Raw genomic sequence first — 19,140 nt, forward strand, 5'->3', positions numbered from 1 at the left:
GATAATAATGTTTCATTTTTTGTTAGGGGAGGCGTAGGCTGCCAGTGGCAATGTTGTCCCGTATCAGGCCCACGATACCCAGCAGCCCACGCGCGAGCGGAGAAGCGGCCCACGATACCCAGCAGCCCACGCGCGAGCGGAGAAGCGGCCCACGCTCGCTTGCCCGTCCTGCCCGTGAGGTACGTCGGTTCTCGGTTGGCTTCCTGGTGGTGCGATTAGTCCCACCTCGCTCGCGGAGGGGGGTGGGAGGGGGCGAGCCGGGTATAAGAAGGGGTTGAGGGCGGACGGGAGAAGGCATCTTTGCGCTTGGGGCAATGACGCAGCTAGTGAGGTTATACCGAGGCGCGTCAATTGCTGGTTGAAAACTATTTCCAAACCCCCTCTTTGGCCTTCCGGGGCCACTGAGAATTTCTGCAAGGGCTCCCTCTCCTCGGAGAGGGGAAAGCCCTACAAATCTAATCCAAATTTGCTTTATTTTCGCCTGATTGAAATTTGCCATTCACATGATTCTTAAATTTCGATAAGGCTCGAGGATTTTTCTGTTTATACGTCAATACTCTTTTTAGCGAGCAGTCGTGAGGTACGTACGCTCAGGTAACCGCTTCCCCATCTAAACGAAAACACGCTTCCCCTGCTGTGTTGGCGTAATACTACCCGTTACCAGCATACGCATCTCCAGCGACGCCAAATTCCCCAAAAGTTCTTCCCTTTCGCGCCTCCTCCGCACCATGCCGCCGCCGTCGGTGGCGCGGCAGGTGGCGGAGATTGCGGCGGAGCCCGACCGCGCGGCCGCGTACGCGCGCCTCCTCCACCTGCAGCGCGCGTGCGCCGATGACCCCTCCGCCGCGGCCGACCTCGCGGCGGCCTCCCCCTCCGCCCTGCTCCCGCTCCTCCTCCGCGACGCCGCCGAAGATGATGAGGCCGTAGCCGCCTCCGCACTCAAGTGCCTCGGCTTCGCGCTCTACCACCCCGTCCTCGTCTCCACCATCTCAGGTAGTAGCACCTCCTGGTAGCCCCCATCTCGGGCGACCACCATGTTCTTCTGACAATCTGGCTTCTGTCAGTCCATGCCTTGCACGGCTGTAGGTTTACCTCCCAGTCTTCCACTAATACTGTATGGTTAATAAGCCGTTGTCTCAGATCCATTTTCCATCATCTAGCAGTTTCATGCTCACACATTGGCCTTTCAATGAGAGCTGGTAGTCTACATTTTCTTAGGAAAACGTAGAAAAATTTCATTTATGGCAGGTACTCTGAGTACACATTCTAGAAGTTGGAGCTGATACATTTTTTGTTTTGACAGTTCATGAGTTTCTACAATTAAAGAGCCTGTCCCTTTTGCTATTTTAAATCACTATCCGTTGCTATCTCTTGTTTTTTTTATTACCCTCTGAACCGATTAATGTGCTCAGTTGCTCAGGCATGCCCTTGAATCATGAAGTCACTTTGTATACAGCATGGCTCCGGGCCTTTCATCTAAAAAGATCATCAAATTACCTGTTGGTTTGAAGGAACAGTTATAATATCTATTTTTCTTACCCTGCAGGACAGTTGGCTCAATTGGTATTGGCTACTTTGGTTCGGCTGATCATGACCACCAAGATGAAGGTTTGTTCTGCTCACCATTTTTTGTTCTTTTGTTCAGTTTTACTGTGGAGTAATTGAGTTCCTATTTCTTCTGTTAATTTGTTGTTACAGGCTATTTGTAATCTTGCAGTCTGGTGCATTTCTGTTCAACAATTGGAGGCTTCGGTGGTAGAGGATGGAGTAACTCCCTTGCTCAATGCTATTGTTTATGCCCTTGACAATCCATTTGGTTCTTTGTCTACAACATTTGAGGCTGTTCAGGTTATCTTCCCACTTAAACTGCGTTCTATTGCATTACCTCTGTCTTGTTTGGTGAACTAAGTAATTAATCTCATAGTATGCCTATCTCTGTTTTGTTGAACAGAGTAATTAATCTCATAGTATGTTTCTTATAGCAATAAAACAGTTCATGTGAATGATTTCTTTGCAGCATAATGTCGCCAGTAACCAACATAGTTGGCATCTTTTTACAATTGTTGTAACTGAAGGGGTTTACCTCCAGCCCTGCAAGACATTTGTGTAACCTTTTCCAGACAGGCTCAAGTGTTAAGACTGCCGTATTAAGATACATTTTTTCTTATGAAAACAGTTTAAGTTACTAATTAATATATATGCCCACTCTCTTGCTAATGAACTTTGAGTGAATCTGTTTAATTCTATTATCACTTATAATTGCAATGGCAACACTCTTCCTTCAGAAGTATGTTAATTTACTAAAATATCTCGGTAATTATTAGAGTTCATTGCTCTTATATTTCATGTCTTCATCAGGAGGAAAAACAAATTGTTCATAGATGATGTCATTAGATTTTTTCCATGACTCACTAGTTTATTTTATGTTGCCGCACCAGCTAGAAAATCATCCAAGTCGGAGGGTTTTACCTTTTAGTATGAGCACTTTTGGCACAAGTGTGAAGCACACACTTGATTCTTGTTCCTTTTTTGTGGTTTAATGTTTTACCCGCTAGTAATACTTGAACTAAGGCCGTCTTTGAAAACTCTTTCTCAAGGCTACCATGAAACTTGCTAGTCAATATCCAAAAGGAATGAGAGACCAATCAAGCATATGGGTTCCCCCAATATACCGAAGACTCTTAAGTGCTGACAAGCCGGAAAGGGATATGTCTGAAAGATGCCTCATTAAGGTGTCATCAGTTATTTTACCTCCTCAATCTCCTCTTTCCAAGGTAATTGAATAATGACTACTATAATGATTTGGAATTAGATGTTTCTAACTGCTGACATTAGTTTCCTCATTGCGAACTATAGTACCCAGATTGTGTCTTTATAACTGTAAGTCAGGTATCACAGACTTAATTGCCACTAAGCACTTGGCTGTTAACTGTTGAAAATGTTTTTGATCGAGTCTGTTACTGAATACAAATATGCTCTGGGAGCTTCATAGAAAAACAGAAGTCAACATTTGCTTTTCTGTGTAGCACTGAAATGGCCTGCAGTTTTATTTAGTTTGATATGATTATAGAAATCATTTAAGAAAGCAGACTGAAAGTTACAACAGATTAACCTAGGCCAGTTTATATCTGGCACAGTACAATAATGCTTCTCAGTTACATTAATGTTTGTGCTATATTTGAAATGTAGTATTTTCACATCGTTTTGTGATTCCGAGATGTTTATCGTTAAATGATTTAGTCATCTCCTACTACTTCCCCTGTTGCAATGATCCTTGTGTTATTACACAGTTATTTACCAACCTCTTATTGTACCGTTTTACTTGCTAGTGTAATATAAAATTCCAATTTCAAATCCTTCATGTATCGACAATCCCTCATTTGAGTTTTACTTTGTGCTTGCTGTGCAGGAAGTAGCTTTGGACCTTGAGCAAAAGCTACTCTCTTCTGTGCTTGATATGCTCAATGACCCTTCAAAGAAAATTCAAGCAGTAAAGTCATGGGGATGGTTCATATCCTTACTTGGCGCACGTGCAGCGAGCACTAGACCTCTACTTAACAAAATGCTTAAGGTCCCTGAGCAATTATTTACTGATCCTGATCCTCAAGTTCAGATAACCACAATGGTGAGTTAAACTCTTTCCTCAAGTACAGTTGTTTTCTTTTAAGACAAATATATTCCAATATAATATGATGATATTTTCAGAATTGCAGGTTACCTGGACAAATTTGGTGGATGCATTTTTTGGGCCACAGGCTTTAGAAAATATGGATCAGGGGACAGTGATGTCTCCTATTGAACCCAGAGCACATGCTAGTGCTCAGATGAAAAAGATAAGGCTAATTATGATGCCTTTATGTGGAGTTCTGTCAAGAAGTCATAATATTGCTTTAAGTTCCTCCTGCTTGAGCACATGGCATTACCTTTTATATAAGCTTGGTGATTCGATTAACCATTTATCCATTCTAGAGGCTGCTTTTGGGCCAGTACTCAAGATAATTTTCTCCACTAGACTTGATAATCAGAACAAGCCACTGTGGTCATTTTGCATCAATCTGTTTCATGACTTTATTTCAGTAAGAGTTAGGCATTTGATCTCACCCGAAGATAATGTGTGTGTTCCACTGAATCAGAACTTGCTATCCCAAACTTGTACGCATCTCAAGGTCTTGTTTGATGTTCATCAAATCAAATGGTTACCATGGGATGTTAACAGCTTTGATTTTCAGTTGGAGATCCTTGGCTCAATTGTGAATCCAGAACTACTTCATAACATGACTGCTGACATGGCCGTAACTATTATGGACTCCACAACACAAACTTTCAGGTTGCTTCTACAGGGAGTTCGAGTTCAGTGTAACTCAAAGCTTGCTGATGACAATGCCATGATATGCATTACTAAGGCATGCAAGTTTGTAAAGGAGGTGTTTCTGGATATGGTAGGAAAGCAAAAGAGTAACAGTTCCACACTGTTGGTACAGTTTTGTCTTCAGTTTGTGAAGTGTACTGTAGAGGAACTGGATAATTCTCTGTTGGCTTCTGGAAAGTATGAGTTATGCTTAGACATCGAACAAATAAAGGAGATTGAATATGCAGAATGCAGTCCGAAGCTATCTCATCCAAGAATCAGGCCACTTGCTTACCTGGAGTTGGTTTCTCCAGCAGTTTACTTGACTGCACTATCTCTGTCAATCGTAGCTCAGTTTACTGGAGAATTGTCACCTGGAGATGCCGAGCAATTGGCTTCAATTATCTGTCCACCTGATCTACTGGGGAACTTTCATGTTGTCGTTGCTTTTTTGTATATGCAGATCATGCGTCCAGTAGATAGTCGGCTAAGAATAAAATGGTTGGTGGTGTGGAACAAAGTGTCAAAGCGCTTGAATGAGCAAATGATGTCTTACTTGAAGGTTGGCTGTGGTGCAAGTGGCCATGATGTACTCTGTCAGTTCTTCTGTTACCCATTTTTTGCTCTTGTATCCCCTGGGAGTATATCTGCTCATTGGAATGCTGAAAATAGTTCCGAAGGTTACCTTAACATGACACAAGACTTGGAGGTGGAGCTGGTTATCGAGGTTTATCGATCCTTTTGTACAAACTCCAGTTATTGTTCAGAGCCTGCTTACATGGTTTTCCTAGAGCACTTTTTTGAATATTTGATCCACATAATTGATGAAAACATGTCCCCAATCCAAGCCAATCTCAAGTATTGCTTAGAGAAGAAGTTTAAAAACATTACTATCCTATCTGTTCTTGGCAACGTAGTTATTGGACTACTAGAGAATGCCCAAATTTTTACCTATGCTAACAAAGAGATAGAAGTAACGACAAATGAGGAGCCTGCTGGATCCAAAGGACCTAACCTTATGTTGACTTGCTTGAAGCTTGGTAACAGGTGTGTTGAATTTCATTTCTAGATGAAACGCGTCTAGATTATCCTGCCCACCTTAAGAAGATGCCAAGCATGGCCAATGATTTGAAGATATTACAGTAATCTCTAATCATTTTTTGTTATATATGTGCAGGTTTATGAAGCTATCAGGTCTTGCTTTCAAAGAAAATCCAGCTGCACGACACCAAGTCACAAGCAGGTAAGTAGCCAGATTCACAAAATTGCAGATTAATTTCGATAGCAGCACGCTGCACTTAATTCTGTTTACATCTCTGCCTTCTGTTATGCTTCAGGTATTTCTCATCTTTATCTGATTTTGTTGGACATCTTACATCGATGAAAGACATTCTTCTACTCTTTGAGGTTTGTGCCATCTCCCCAGTCTCGAAGGGCATCATCTTCATATGTGTTAAACTGTTAATACAAGCATATACTTTGTGTGAAATGCTAACTGCATGATAAACATCACATCATCCGTGCAGATAATTGGGGATCAATTTACTGAATGGCTCACCTTATCTAGCACATCGTGCGGCATAATACATCAAGGAGAAACCATTGACCAGCTTGAGAAACTCTGGCTCAACACTGTCACGTGCCTGACGACGAGCCGACTCATCAGCGACTGCTCCTTCCTTGGAAAGCATCATCTGCTTCTCCAAGTGGCGGTTGACCACCCACACGGCCCCATTTCAGCTGCAACCACGGCAATCCGGAGATCACCAGGATCCAGCAACGCAGGCTTGCGGCACGCTGGACGTCGGTCAGTTTCCAAGGCAGATGAGCTGTCTCTAGACAGATCAGGGAAGGATCATAACTGTGCTAGCGACGCCGAGAGGGCCTTCGTGCTCGAAGAACTCAACATCTCGAGGATGTCCGTGGCGCCAATGTTGTTGGGTAGAGGAACCGGCACGTCAAACACGACTGATCGCGCCCCGAAGAACCGTGAGTCGCTCAGGGTCTCTGCCGGTCTGGGGAGGAAGAGGCTGAAGATTATGAGGTACTCAGGCAAGGGGAAGGGACCCGGCAAAGTTACCGACGCCTCCTTCTCGCCGGGCTGGGCGGAAGGTGAAGTTTGCAGGAAACCAGAACTTATATTGGAAATGCTCAAGAGGAAGAGATAGTAGCTTGAACCCATCCCCATGTATGTATGCCATGGTTGTGTACTTGTATATGTATCTAAGTGAAGCCTACGCCGGACCTCCATTAGGAAAATAGTGTACGCCTGACAAGAAGGGATGCCAAGACATCACTGCACTTTACGCCATCACCCAGCCAGCAGGGTGAGGAGTGATGCCGTCTCCAACCTGCATGCCAGCTTCGCAGTGTCTGCTCTCCATTCGTCAGAATCATCAGCGCCAGTCAGGGTTGAAACATCATCCTCACGTGTCGATTCAAATTCAGCATCATTTTCCAGTGACTTCAATTTTTTTGCATGCTTCACTTTCTGTTATTTGCTGAATTTGTTTTTCTCATAGCTCCCTGAGCGAGATTGATTTGAAACTGAAATTTTACATGTTTGCAGAACATCAAACTGTCCAACACACTGAGCATCATCACCAGTCAGGGTTGAAACTGAAATTTTACATGCTTCAGAATTTTGAAAGATCGTTTCCACCAGATAGTTTCTCTTGACTTGTGAGCAGTTATCAGTTGCTACTTGCAATTGATACCCAAAAAACTAAGCGTTTGGAGCTAGGAGTTATCTAAGCATTTCAGAACTGATACTCATCAGATGTGTAGGAGTTATCTAAGCATTTCAGAACTGATACTCATCAGATATGACCATGAAACATTTCATAACTGTAATATCACGAAGCATCATCCAGGTATAAAAACATAACTTGACCACATCCAGGGGCCATACATCATATAACGAGACTGAAAAGTTCAACAAGTACGAGCAGAAAGCTAAGCGTCTGGAAATAGTAGGAACGAAAAACTAGGAATTTATTAAGCTGACTGGCATCTGGAAATAGGAAGCTGGAGTTGAATGTGCCAAAGCACTCTAGTTTGATGGGCTTCCTGGACCACTTGAGGATCCATTCGGAGAATCACTCGGTTCAGTTCCACTGGCCACATCCTGCTTGATGTCCTCTTTTTCATCAGCTGCAAACCTTCCAATGATCACCTGCGCGTCAGCACATCAAAATGCAAACCATTAGGAGAAAGCACAAGGTTCTCAATTGCATTATATGTATGTTTTCGTGAAACGATGCTATTTCCCAAACAAGCTATGTACCATATAAAGAAGCACATCATGATTTTCAGTATGAATATTAATATGTATACAATGTAACTCATTTGGCAGCAGACATTTTGTTTTCGAAACGCAGGAAGCACATATAGACTTAATAAATACTTAGTTAAACAAACAGAGCAAGATACAATGGAAGCTATTGGTATATATGGAACGAAGATCTTGGTTGTTCTTTTGGTAATCTGCTATTGGTATATTATATATATGGAGCAAGATGCAAGTGAAAGATGGTAACCTGAACAGATGATGCTGCAATCAGAGGTCCTGCTAACCCACCGCCGAAGATGCGGCCATCAGCACCGACAAGCGAAATGGCGAACCCACCCTTTAGAGAGCTCACTCCATCAGTTTTTGACGGCAGATACGAGCCGGTCATGGAGACAATGTCAAAACAACCCTGCATATTACGTACTCCCTCTGTAAACTAATGTAAGAGCATTTAGATCACTAAAGTAGTAGTCTAAACGCTCTTATATTAGTTTACGGAGGGAGTACATGCTAAGGATTAGATATTGTTTAGAGTTGGTAACAAATCTAGAGTCCAAACAATGATGTTTCATTTTTGGACGACCAGAACTACACAACGCTATGTTTCCCCTTGCGATATTCTCTATGCTGGTAAAGGAAACAATTAGACAATCTCTCTACCTACTATCTCACATTTCATTTTGCTTTTATAATTCTCTTAATTTGGTTGGAGCTGAACTTTTATTTTGAAAACATACCAGAAAAAAGGGATTTCTAGTGTACACATTCAAGCTAAAACAATAGAGCAAACCTTATGCATAACTGTTTCAAGCGGAGAAGCTGGTTGATGCAGTGTCACATTGGATACGGCGCCCTCGGCAGACATGATAAAAACTGCCCAACCATTCCCACCATACGACTTGACTTCCATTGCCACATCCTGGAACCAGGGGTTCCTTATTAGAATCTTACAATACATGCATAATATGGGGTGGAATAGAGAACTTATGGAAAAGATGCGAAGGGCAATAAAAAAGGGGAAAAGAGAGGGACAACACTAAGCTCTCTTCAACATATTGTAGGATGGATATAGACATAACCGGTTGAAAAAATGTGCTGAATAATAAATCAAGAAAGAGCCAAATGTTATCTCCAAATTTTACACCAAATAGGCATTGCTATCCCGATATTTTTTCTCCGCTTCTAGCCCGAGTCCGATCCAGATCCGGTCGTTATCCACTTCGAATCCGAAAAAATAAGTATGGTAAAGGGTATAGGGAAATCATTAATAATCCGATCCGATCCGTTTACACCCCATCTGCCCAGAGCTAAAGCGTCCCTCCCGCTTAAAAAAATATATCAAGTGCAAGTCATTTCAATATACATATGTACAACGCACATAGCGTTAAGTAGAGGCAACTTTGCTCATTTTTTTCCTAATATTTAACACTAATGCACCCACAAAATAAACTTTATTTTTTTTCTAAAAGGAACCACTTCATTTGGATATTCTAACATCTAGTATCCAGATATACTACGACGAAATATTAATAGAGCACTGAATGTCTCTAGGAGCATTATAAGAGTAGGAAAATTTACCTGTCCACCTTTAACTATGATGATTTGAGGAACTATTACAGTCCCACATGGCTCTGCCAGATAAAAAAAATCCATTTCAAATTAGATTTTTTGGGAAATATATTGTAATTAATGCTGGCGAACTGATGACAACACTCATGTGCATGCGCCTATAAACAGTACTACATGATCTGAAATAAACTAACATCCTAGAAATATAATTTCAAAGCTTCAGGGAATACGACGAACGTGTTGCAGGAGTAGGAAGAGCTACCTTGTTCAGCATCGGCCAGGCGGGCGTCGACGGTGGGCTGTGGCTGTGGATGAAGTGGACTCTTGTGCATCCCATCGCCATAGGCCGCTTTGCCCGCACCCGCCGGGATGGCTCCTCCTCCTTCCATTGCCTCACGAGCACAACACACACACACTGACACAAATAGAAGAAACCCTCACTTGTTTTACTGGTAACTCGATGCCTGAAAATGCACAAACCCAGGGCTTTTTATAGGGCAGTGGGTGGGATGTGATTTGGACGTGGGTATTCTTTGGGGTGCCTTTAGATTCATTAATTACTTGCTTCCTTTTGGTTCTCAGAGGATGTATTTTTTGGAAATTTCTTGATTGGTCACTTTGGATGTGTTCAGAACTTCAGATGATGAGCTAGGTTATTTTCTTCCTATTTTACGGATTTTCAAATGAAACCATGGCAGAACTATAAATGTAAAATCTAAAGTTGACAAAACAATTAATGAAACTACAAAGATAGCGCATCAGGATAAATGAAATCCCAAAGATGGAAAACAATAAATGAAAATCCAAAGATAAGCTTATCTTTGGATTCTCATTCATTGTTTGTCATATTTAGATTTTCATTTATTACTTGCTATCTTTGGATTTTGATTTATTGCTACGCCATTTTTGGATTTCATTTATGTTGTGCGATCTTTGGACTTTTCATTTATTATTATGCCAAATTTGGATTTTCATTTATTATTATGACATTTTTTGGATTTTTAATTGTTGTTATGGACTTCGGATTTTTATGGGCATTCCTCCACTCGACTCTACCAGTTGCTATCTTTTCAAGTGGGCCATGTTTGGATTTACAATGCGTGAATGATATGTTAGAGGGGTGGGTTTACCATCCACTCAAGCCGACTTTATACATGACATGGTTTAGGTTCGGAATGATCAGAATTTTTCATAGAAACCGTGCATCTTCATTACCAACTAACAAGCGCACACAAAAACACACTAACGACTACTAGAGACCGAGAGAAGGCATGCGAATTAGATTTTTTTCCAGGAAAGCCCCCCAAAAATAGAAAAATAATATCAGGTGCTTTAGGGGTCGTTGCACACACCACAAGTCCACAACCATGGTTTGCCACCAACCTCAATCACCATCGAGGTGCTCATTGGAAGAGAAGCCAAGCCTCCACTGCCGAAACTGAGGAAGTGCCATCGCTAGAGAGGATTTGAAAGACGAAGAATACACACATTGCAAGTATTGAGGCACATTGGTTGTGGAACAATCCCGCGTTGACTTGGGCTTAGATCTATCTATATATCAACCCAATGATATTCTGGAAGAACGGTAGATCTGCCAACTTTGAACCACCACCGCTCCAAAGCCACTATTGATTTCCTCTCGGTTGCTTGCCTCCGAGAGGCAACAACTTCCATCAACAAACTGAAAAAAAAATCTCGCTACCTAACGGAGCGATGAGCCTACTAGGACACCAGATCTTTGAAGTCACCATGGCAAGGAAGAACCGGGGAAAGATTATTAAACCACTAGAGAAACATATTTCCCCCACCCATCGTGGGAGCGGTGGGCGCGCGAGGGGGGGGGAGAGTGAAATAAAGACTCGAAAACATAAGAATTGGATCGAGCAGGTGTTCTAATGCTAGAAAAAACTACTCCATCGGCCTATTCCGTTTATGCTTCATCAATGACCTTACTCTTCATTACCTCCATGACAGGTCGTTGCAATATTCCACAATACAAATAAAGAGATGCAAAAGAGTAAGGATCTCACCAAGTTTATAGTGTTGTCGAAGAGATTGGAGGTGACACCCTTCGTTAATTCCGTAATATGATCATTGGTGATATGATCTGCCATGAGATTAGCAATCTTGGAATCAAATATCTAATCATTGAGTTGATCCACCATGCGCTTGCCCGCCTTGAACTCAACAATTTGATTGCAGAGACAATTTTTTATGTGGTTGTCCACCTTGTGCTCGCAACCATTGTGACAGGTGGATCTATGTTGTACTGACATAGTTAAACTAGGAGAGTGGATTCTTTTGAGATGCAAGGAAGAAGTGACTTCATCGGAACTTAGATAGGGATGGAGGTGGTGTCGGAATCGAGATTGAAAGTGGAGAACGGGAGGTTTGTGGCGAGACATTAGGGGCGGCGGCGGCGGGGGGGGGGGAGTTTTGAGGGAACATTTAGGGTTGAGGGAAGCGGCGAGTCTTTTATAATACTTGGTATGCGGTGGCCCCACCTAGAATAAGGCGACGAAGAATTATGTGTCGGCTACATTGTTGAGAAAACAGTATGACATGGCAGTAAGGTGGAATCTGACATGAGTTCTTTTAATTTTTCGACGGGTAGTTTGGTCCAGCTTGCGTCATATGCATGATAAGCTTTATGATCCTAGGGAACATATGACCCAACCATTAGAAGTGGACGATGATGGTGGGGATTGCAGACTGGGAGGGGAGTATAAGATAATAATTGCGGGATGGGCGATCTAGTGACACCAGTTCACACTAATTTTCTTTGGATGGCAATGGTTGGAGTGTTATATTTTGTTAAGATAGATGTGATATGGTAAGCTTTTCATTTCGACACCAAGAGTTTACCATTTCGAATGGGACAATTAACATTCTTTGAAAGACTTCGGAATCTATCTATTAAACTCATTTGAGAGCTAAATCAAACATGCCGAGTTGATATAAGTTGTTGAGAAAATGTAACATCCCAAAAAATTCCAAAATTTGAAATGTTATGAATTATTAATAAGTTGATTTTCTCTAAGTTTTAGAACGTTTTAGAGGACTTTTTGAAACTTTCTAAGGAGTAGATGAACATGGCTCTGTTATATATCCTTGATGAGAGGTTTACAACCAAGTTCCAACGAATGAGTTCGCCCTCATTAAATATTCTATGCGTGATCAAATAGTTAACATTGGATAATGAAGACAACATAATGGGTTTTGTTTGTCTATATTCACATAGAAGTTATATTGTCACGTACCCTCTAACATGTGGTGCTTGCTCATAATCTTTTGCTAGCCAAAATTCATAATAAGTAGAGATACTACTTGTGCATCCAAAATCTCTTGAACCTAGTTTATTGCCATGAGAGTCCACTATATCTATCTATGGATTGAATAAGATTCTTCAAGTAAGTTATCATCAGTGCAAAAGATAATAAAAATTGCTTCTAAATATGTATGATCTTTTATTGTAAGAGAAAATAAGCTTTGTACGATCTGCTGATGATAAAGAAATAAAAGCAACAGACTGCATAATAAAGGTTGCTATCACAATGTGCAATATAAAGTAACGTTCCTTTACATTAAGAGCTTGCACATCAAAAAAAGAAAAAGCGCATGACAACCTCTACTTCCGCTGCAAAGGTCATATCTTTTACTTTTCTGTATGCAAGAGTCAATACCGTTCATCTCTATTCCGTTTTATTTTTTTCTCTTGGCAATCGTCATGTGATGGGGAAAGATCCAGGCACATATATCCAGTTGGATGTAGGTGATCATGAGTTATTATTGTTGACATTACCCTTGAGGTAAATGAGTTGGAAGGTGAAACTATAAACCCCCATCTTCAGATGTGTCTGGCTGAAACTTTTGTTGAATAAATATGTCGTGAGTGCCGACAATTGTAGAAGACTAAATGATATTTGAGCATGTGAACTTGCTAATCAAAGCTCTTACGTAAACTCTTTCTGATAATGTAAATTGCAATTGTTTCAATGGCGGAGTTCATAGTTTATTAGTTTTCAGCGAAGTTTATGGTACAAACTTTATGTTGTGAATGAATTGTTACTCGATCATGAGAAGTTTTATGATGATATATTGTTGTTATGATAATTATCATGATGCTTTCAGGTCCTTTTTTGTTTTATCGACACCTCTCTCTGTAAATATGTGGTTATGATGATTATCGATTTCGGCTTTCGCTTGAGGACAATGAGGTCTAAGCTTGGGGGAGTCGATACGTCCATTTTGCATCATGTTTCCCTAATGTTATTTATAATGTTTTGGTCATTATTTCACTTTATGATGCAATTCTAATGCCTTTTCTCTCTTAATTTGCAAGATTCACATGGAGATGGAAATTACAGGCAGCTAGAATTCTAGACCTAAAAGAGCTACAACAGAGATGGCTATTCTACGGAGCTCCAATTGGCCTGAAACTTCATGGAGATTTTTTATTGAATATATAAAAAACACTGGAGCAAAGAAATAACAAAGGGGGGCCACCTACTGCTCACAAGGCGACAGGGCGCGACCACCCCCTAGGCACGCCCTGATGCCCTGTGGGGCCCACAGCTGGCCTCTGGCCCCCTCCTTCTGCTATATGAAGTCATTTGCCCTAAAACAATTAAGAGGAGGACTTTTGGGATGAAGCGCCGCCGTCTCGAGGTGGAACTTGGGTTGGAGCACTTTTGCCCTCTGGGGGAGAGATATCGTCGGGGATATTTCCCTCTGGGAGGGGGAAATCGAAGCCGTCGACATCACCAACGATCCTCTCATCATGGGAGGACCAATCTTCATCAACATCTTCACCATCACCATCTACTCTCAAACCCTAGTTCATCTCTTGTATTCAATCTTTGTCTCAAAACCTTACATTGGTACATGTGGGTTGCTAATAGTGTTGATTACAACTCGTAGTTAATGCTAGTTGGTTTATTTGGTGGAAGATCATATGTTTAGATCCTTAATGATATTCGATACCCCTCTGATCTTAAACATGAATATGATTTTTGAGTAGTTATTTTTGTTCTTCAGGACATGTGAGAAGTCTTGTCATAAGTAATCATGTGAATTTGGTATTCGTTTGATATTTTAATGATGTGTATGTTTTTCTTCCTTTAGTGGTGTCATGTGAACATCGACTACATGACACTTCACCATACTTGGGCCTAAGGGAAGGCATTGTGGAGTAATAAGTAGATGAAGGGTCGCGAGAATGATAGAAGCTTAAACCCTAGTTTGTGCGCTATTCCGTAAGGGGCTGATTTGGATCAATATGTTTCATGCTATGGTTAGATTTATCTTAATTCTTCTTTCATAGTTGTGGATGCTTGCGAGGCGGGGTAATCATAAGAGGGTTGATTGTTCAAGTAAGAACAACACCTTAGCACCGGTCCACCCACATATTAAATTATCAAAGTAGCAAACGCAAATCAACTAAACATGATGAACATGACTAGACGACAACTCCCGTGTGTCCTAGAGAATGCTTTGCTTTATATAAGAGAACTTTTCGGTCTGTCGTTTACTATAAAAAGGATTGGGCCATCTTGCTCCACCTTTGTTACTATTGTTACTTGCTACTTGTTATGAATTACCTTACTATAAAACTATTTGTTACCGCTACTTTCAGTACTTGCACAGAATACCTTGCTGAAAACCGCTTATCATTTCCTTCTGCTCCTCGTTGGGTTCGACACTCTTACTTATCGAAAGGACTACTATTGATCCCCTATACTTGTGGGTCATCAGTGTCTTTACAAAAAGCCACCAAAAAGGGGTTGTACCCTAATAGTGTTGCCTGCATCATCATCCCATGATTCGTGGGATCTTGTCCCCTCACACTGGGACAAGATTTTTCCGTGACCATTCTCTCTCAAAAAATTCCCGAAGGTTCAGAACATTTTTGACTACCCCTTAAATAATTCTAGACGCCTTCCGAAACATTTTCGGTATGATAATTTTACTCCAAAACTATAGGATCGAGAAGAGGTGTCTAGAGGGAGGGGGGGGGTGATTAGACCCTCAACAAAGAAAAGTAGCAGTTTTTAATTTCTTCAAGTTAAGGTGGAGTTTTAGCACAAGTTTAAACATTCAGAATACATTTCAAGCAAGCATGGCAAGAGTATATGAGCAGCGGAAAGTAAAGCATGCAACTTGCAAGAAAGTAAAGGGATGGGCTTGGAGTATGCAAACACAATTGGAGACACGGAGATTTCTGGCGTGGTTCCGATAGGTGGTGCTATCATACATCCACGTTGATGGAGACTTCAACCCATGAAGGGTAACGGTTGCGCGAGTCCACAGAGGGCTCCACCCATGAAGGGTCCACGAAGAAGCAACCTTGTCTATCCCACCATGGCCATCGCACAAAAAGGACTTGCCTCACTTGGGTAGATCTTCACGAAGTAGGCGATCTCCTTGCCCTTCCAAACTCCTTGGTTCAACTCCACAATCTTGACGGAGGCTCCCAAGTGACACCTAACCAATCTAGGAGACACCACTCTCCAAAAGGTAATAGATGGTGTGTTGATGATGAACTCCTTGCTCTTGTGCTTAAAATGATAGTCTCCCCAACACTCAACTCTCTCTGACAGATTTAGATTTGGTGGAAAGATGATTTGAGTGGAAAGCAACTTGGGGAAGGCTAGAGATCAAGATTCTTGTGGTTGGAATGGAATATCTTGGTCTCAACACATGAGTAGGTGGTTCTCTCTTAGAAAATGTAGGTTAGAAGTGTAGGCACATTCTGATGGCTTTCTTCACAAATGAAGAGTGGGTGGAGGGGTGTATATAGCCTCCACACAAAATCTAGCCGTTACACACAATTTGCCAAACTCGGTGGGACCGAATTAAGAAACTCGGTCAGACCGATATGGTTCAAAATGTGAACATTAGAGTTTTCGGTGGGACCGATATGATCAACTCGGTGGAACCGATGTGCTAGGGTTAGGGTAAAACATTAACTTGGTTTGACCGATTAAACAAACTCGGTGAGACCGGTTTTGGTAATAAGCAAAACAGGGAGTTGGTCAAGCAAACTCGGTGGGACTGATTGCATATCTCGGTGAGACCGAAATAGTTGCAATAGGCAATAGAGAGTATGCAAGCCCATCTTGGTGAGACCGAGATCCCATCGGTGAGACCGAATTGATTAGGGTTTCTGGCAGTGGCTATGTGAAGTGAACTCAGTGGCGCCGGATAGATCAAATCGGTGGGGCCGAGTTTGACTTTAGGTTTAAGACATATGGATATGAGAAAGTGGTTGAGGGCTTTGGATCATATCACTAAGCACTTTGAGCAAGCAAGCCATTAAGCAACACCTCACCCCCTTTTAATAGTATTGGCTTTTCCTATGGACTCAATGTGATCTTGGATCACTAAAATGAAAATGTAGAGTCTTGAGCTTTTGAGATTTTGCCAATCTTCTGTCCTTAGCATTTTGAAGGAGTTCCACATCCTCTTGTCCAAGTCACTCCACTGTTGAACTTATCTGAAGTGTACTAGATAGAAGTATTAGTCCAACAAGAGATATGTTGACATAAATTACCAAAATCACCCAGTGAGAACTTGTCTTTCAATCTCCCCCTTTTTGGTAATTGCTGACAACATACATCAAAGCTTTAGATAAAGATATGAAGAATGACAAGTAAAGCTTTGGAAAGACATGTAACATGCATAGGCTCCCCCTGTATGTATGCAATCATGTGAATATGGGCTATAAGAGCATGTGAATGCATAATAATGACAGAGCAAGCAACGAATTACATGTATCTTGGCTATATGCATCATAGCAAATGATGTGAATATAGGAATCGTATCTTCATGTTCATGAGCCCTTCTTGCAAACAATATGTACATCAGCAAGAGATCTTCATGCACATGAGTGTGATGCATATACTTACCTTGTGGTCTTAAGCTGGCTTTGGAAGAGATGAACCTGAGTAAACAAGGTTAGATAACACAGAAACATCTACTAAACAGAGCAAACAGTAAACCACATGAGTACCAAGATTGGGATGACTTGTAGAGTGAGTACTAGGTACCCTATGTGATATAGACATGTCCCCCAAAAGAATAAGGATATGCAATGAATTCAATGATTTTCTTCCCTTAGATGTCATTCTCCCCCTGAATCTTATATGGATAATGGGAAAAGATAGGGAAAAGAAAATCGGAGCAAAACAAGAAAAATTGAATAACACAATCATAACACATACTAACATGTCTTTCCCCTCTTAAAGACATGTGACTTCTCTCCTCTTGAATACCAAGAATCTGGGGTCTCTCTCCCTTTGATGTGATTAAGCACTCTCCCCCCTTGATGTGATTAAGCTTTGATGTGATCTCTCTCTCCCCCTTTGACATCAATTTCCAAGAAGGGATCTTCTAGAGTGTGAGTCGAATAGGTTTGGTCCTTGAGTCACATGACAAAGCAACATGCAATGTAAGATGATGGTAGAGGTCAAGAATCATCGAGTGGAGCTGGAACAAATATGCAGGATGCAAATGACAAAGTGTCTTCTCAGCATTGAAATCGGTAAAACTGAGTGGTTTCTTCGGTGGCACCGAAATGGTTCGGTTTGACCGAAAGAGACACACCGGTGTGTCCGAGTTCAACACACACAAAGAGAGAATAGTTGTCATCTCAGCTCACTAGGCAAATAAGATCTCACAAAGATTTGCAAGGAATTAACTGAAGGATTTGCAATGAATCGGATGCAAGGAATGCAGAACATAACAGAGAAAATAAAGAAATCTAGATTAAGTTTGATTAAAGAAGGGGAACAAATATGCAAGAGACAAATGCAAGAACGCAGAGAAACACTAGAGAACTTCATCTAGAATTGGTCGGCGACAAAGTCACCTATGCTAGAGTATATTGACTGAGGAGTCAAGTGAGATCACTTGATCGTAGGTCATACTCATCGTTTAAGCTCAAAATGGGGTTACCATCTTTCGTTTAAGCATTTTGATGTATTCTCATCTTGTTGAGCTGCTTTGACCCATGACTTGGGGTAAAGCTTCTCTAAGATGGAATAACATACCTTGGGTGGTGGTGTTGATCTTGATCATGTAGTTGAACTAGTGTGAGGTGCTCAAGGTTGATGTAGCTCATCAATGAGTTGGGAGCGTCACTTGTAGTTTGAGTTCATCTACCTACATGGGTTAGTCTGGAAAGGAAGAGCACTTGTGTATCTAATTGATATCAATGAAAGTTGATATGGAGAAATTGTCAAAGGATATGTTGAAAGGATTCATGCTCCCTTGTCTTCAACCACCATATTGTAGAGAATTGGTGATGTAGAGATTGCTCAAGTTGTGAGTGATTTGCACTCTCATAGATTTAGATTCATCCAAGTACCTACAAGGGTTAGATAGCATGCAAGGGTGCAAGTATATCCAAGACATATGATCATTATCATAAGAGAAATATCAAGGATTAGTCAAAGGGTCATGCCTTGCATGTATCCAAATGGAGTTTTTACTCCAAGTTTGAAGCATCAATGATGTTCAATTCACCTCTCAAACATCAAAATACTTTCTCATCAAGCGGTTTGGTGAATATATCCACCAATTGCTTATCAGTACGAACATGCTTAAGATCAATGTCCCCTTTAGCAACATGATCTCAAATGAAATGATGACGAACTTCAATATGCTTAGTTCGAGAATGTTGCACAGGATTGTGATAAATCTTAATAGCACTTTCATTGTCACAAATCAATGGAACATGTTTCACATAGATCCCATAATCTTTAAGAGTTTGGGTCATCCAAAGTAACCGAGCACACCATGAACCAGCAGCAATGTATTCCGCTTCGGCGGTGGATAAGGATACCGAGTTTTGTTTCTTAGATGACCAAGACACAAGAGATCTACCAAGAAATTGACATGTACCCGAAGTGGACTTTCTATCAACCTTGTC

General features: G+C 41.3%; 2 protein-coding genes and 1 pseudogene across 3 annotated transcripts; 2 read left to right on the forward strand and 1 right to left on the reverse strand.

Annotated features, from left to right (window-relative positions):
- Nucleotides 1-296: 296 nt before the first annotated feature.
- Nucleotides 297-447, forward strand: LOC123155086 (uncharacterized; annotated as a pseudogene).
- LOC123150913 (uncharacterized) lies at nt 312-7,105 on the forward strand. 2 transcript variants are annotated; one of them, XM_044570718.1, is made up of 9 exons: nt 312-993; nt 1,547-1,608; nt 1,699-1,848; nt 2,598-2,774; nt 3,410-3,625; nt 3,714-5,395; nt 5,526-5,591; nt 5,686-5,755; nt 5,875-7,105. In XM_044570718.1, the coding sequence occupies exons 1-9, from the start codon at nt 729-731 to the stop codon at nt 6,514-6,516; spliced, it is 3,330 nt and encodes a 1,109-aa protein (XP_044426653.1). In that variant the 5' UTR covers nt 312-728; the 3' UTR covers nt 6,517-7,105. The 2 variants fall into 2 exon arrangements, with proteins under 2 accessions (XP_044426653.1, XP_044426654.1); XM_044570719.1 differs by lacking the exon at nt 312-993 and having other exon boundaries at nt 1,008-1,608; nt 1,718-1,848.
- Nucleotides 7,106-7,279: 174 nt separating this feature from the next.
- Nucleotides 7,280-11,613, reverse strand: LOC123150914 (AT-hook motif nuclear-localized protein 4-like). The gene is made up of 5 exons (XM_044570720.1): nt 9,472-11,613; nt 9,219-9,271; nt 8,431-8,559; nt 7,888-8,049; nt 7,280-7,523 (listed from the first exon to the last, which is right to left on the reverse strand). Exons 1-5 carry the CDS (start codon nt 9,596-9,598, stop codon nt 7,401-7,403), a joined length of 594 nt encoding a protein of 197 aa, XP_044426655.1. The 5' UTR covers nt 9,599-11,613; the 3' UTR covers nt 7,280-7,400.
- Between the last annotated feature and the right edge of the window lie 7,527 nt (nt 11,614-19,140).

This window comes from Triticum aestivum, chromosome 7A, assembly GCF_018294505.1.
Source record: "Triticum aestivum cultivar Chinese Spring chromosome 7A, IWGSC CS RefSeq v2.1, whole genome shotgun sequence".
Classification (NCBI taxonomy): Eukaryota; Viridiplantae; Streptophyta; class Magnoliopsida; order Poales; family Poaceae; genus Triticum; species Triticum aestivum.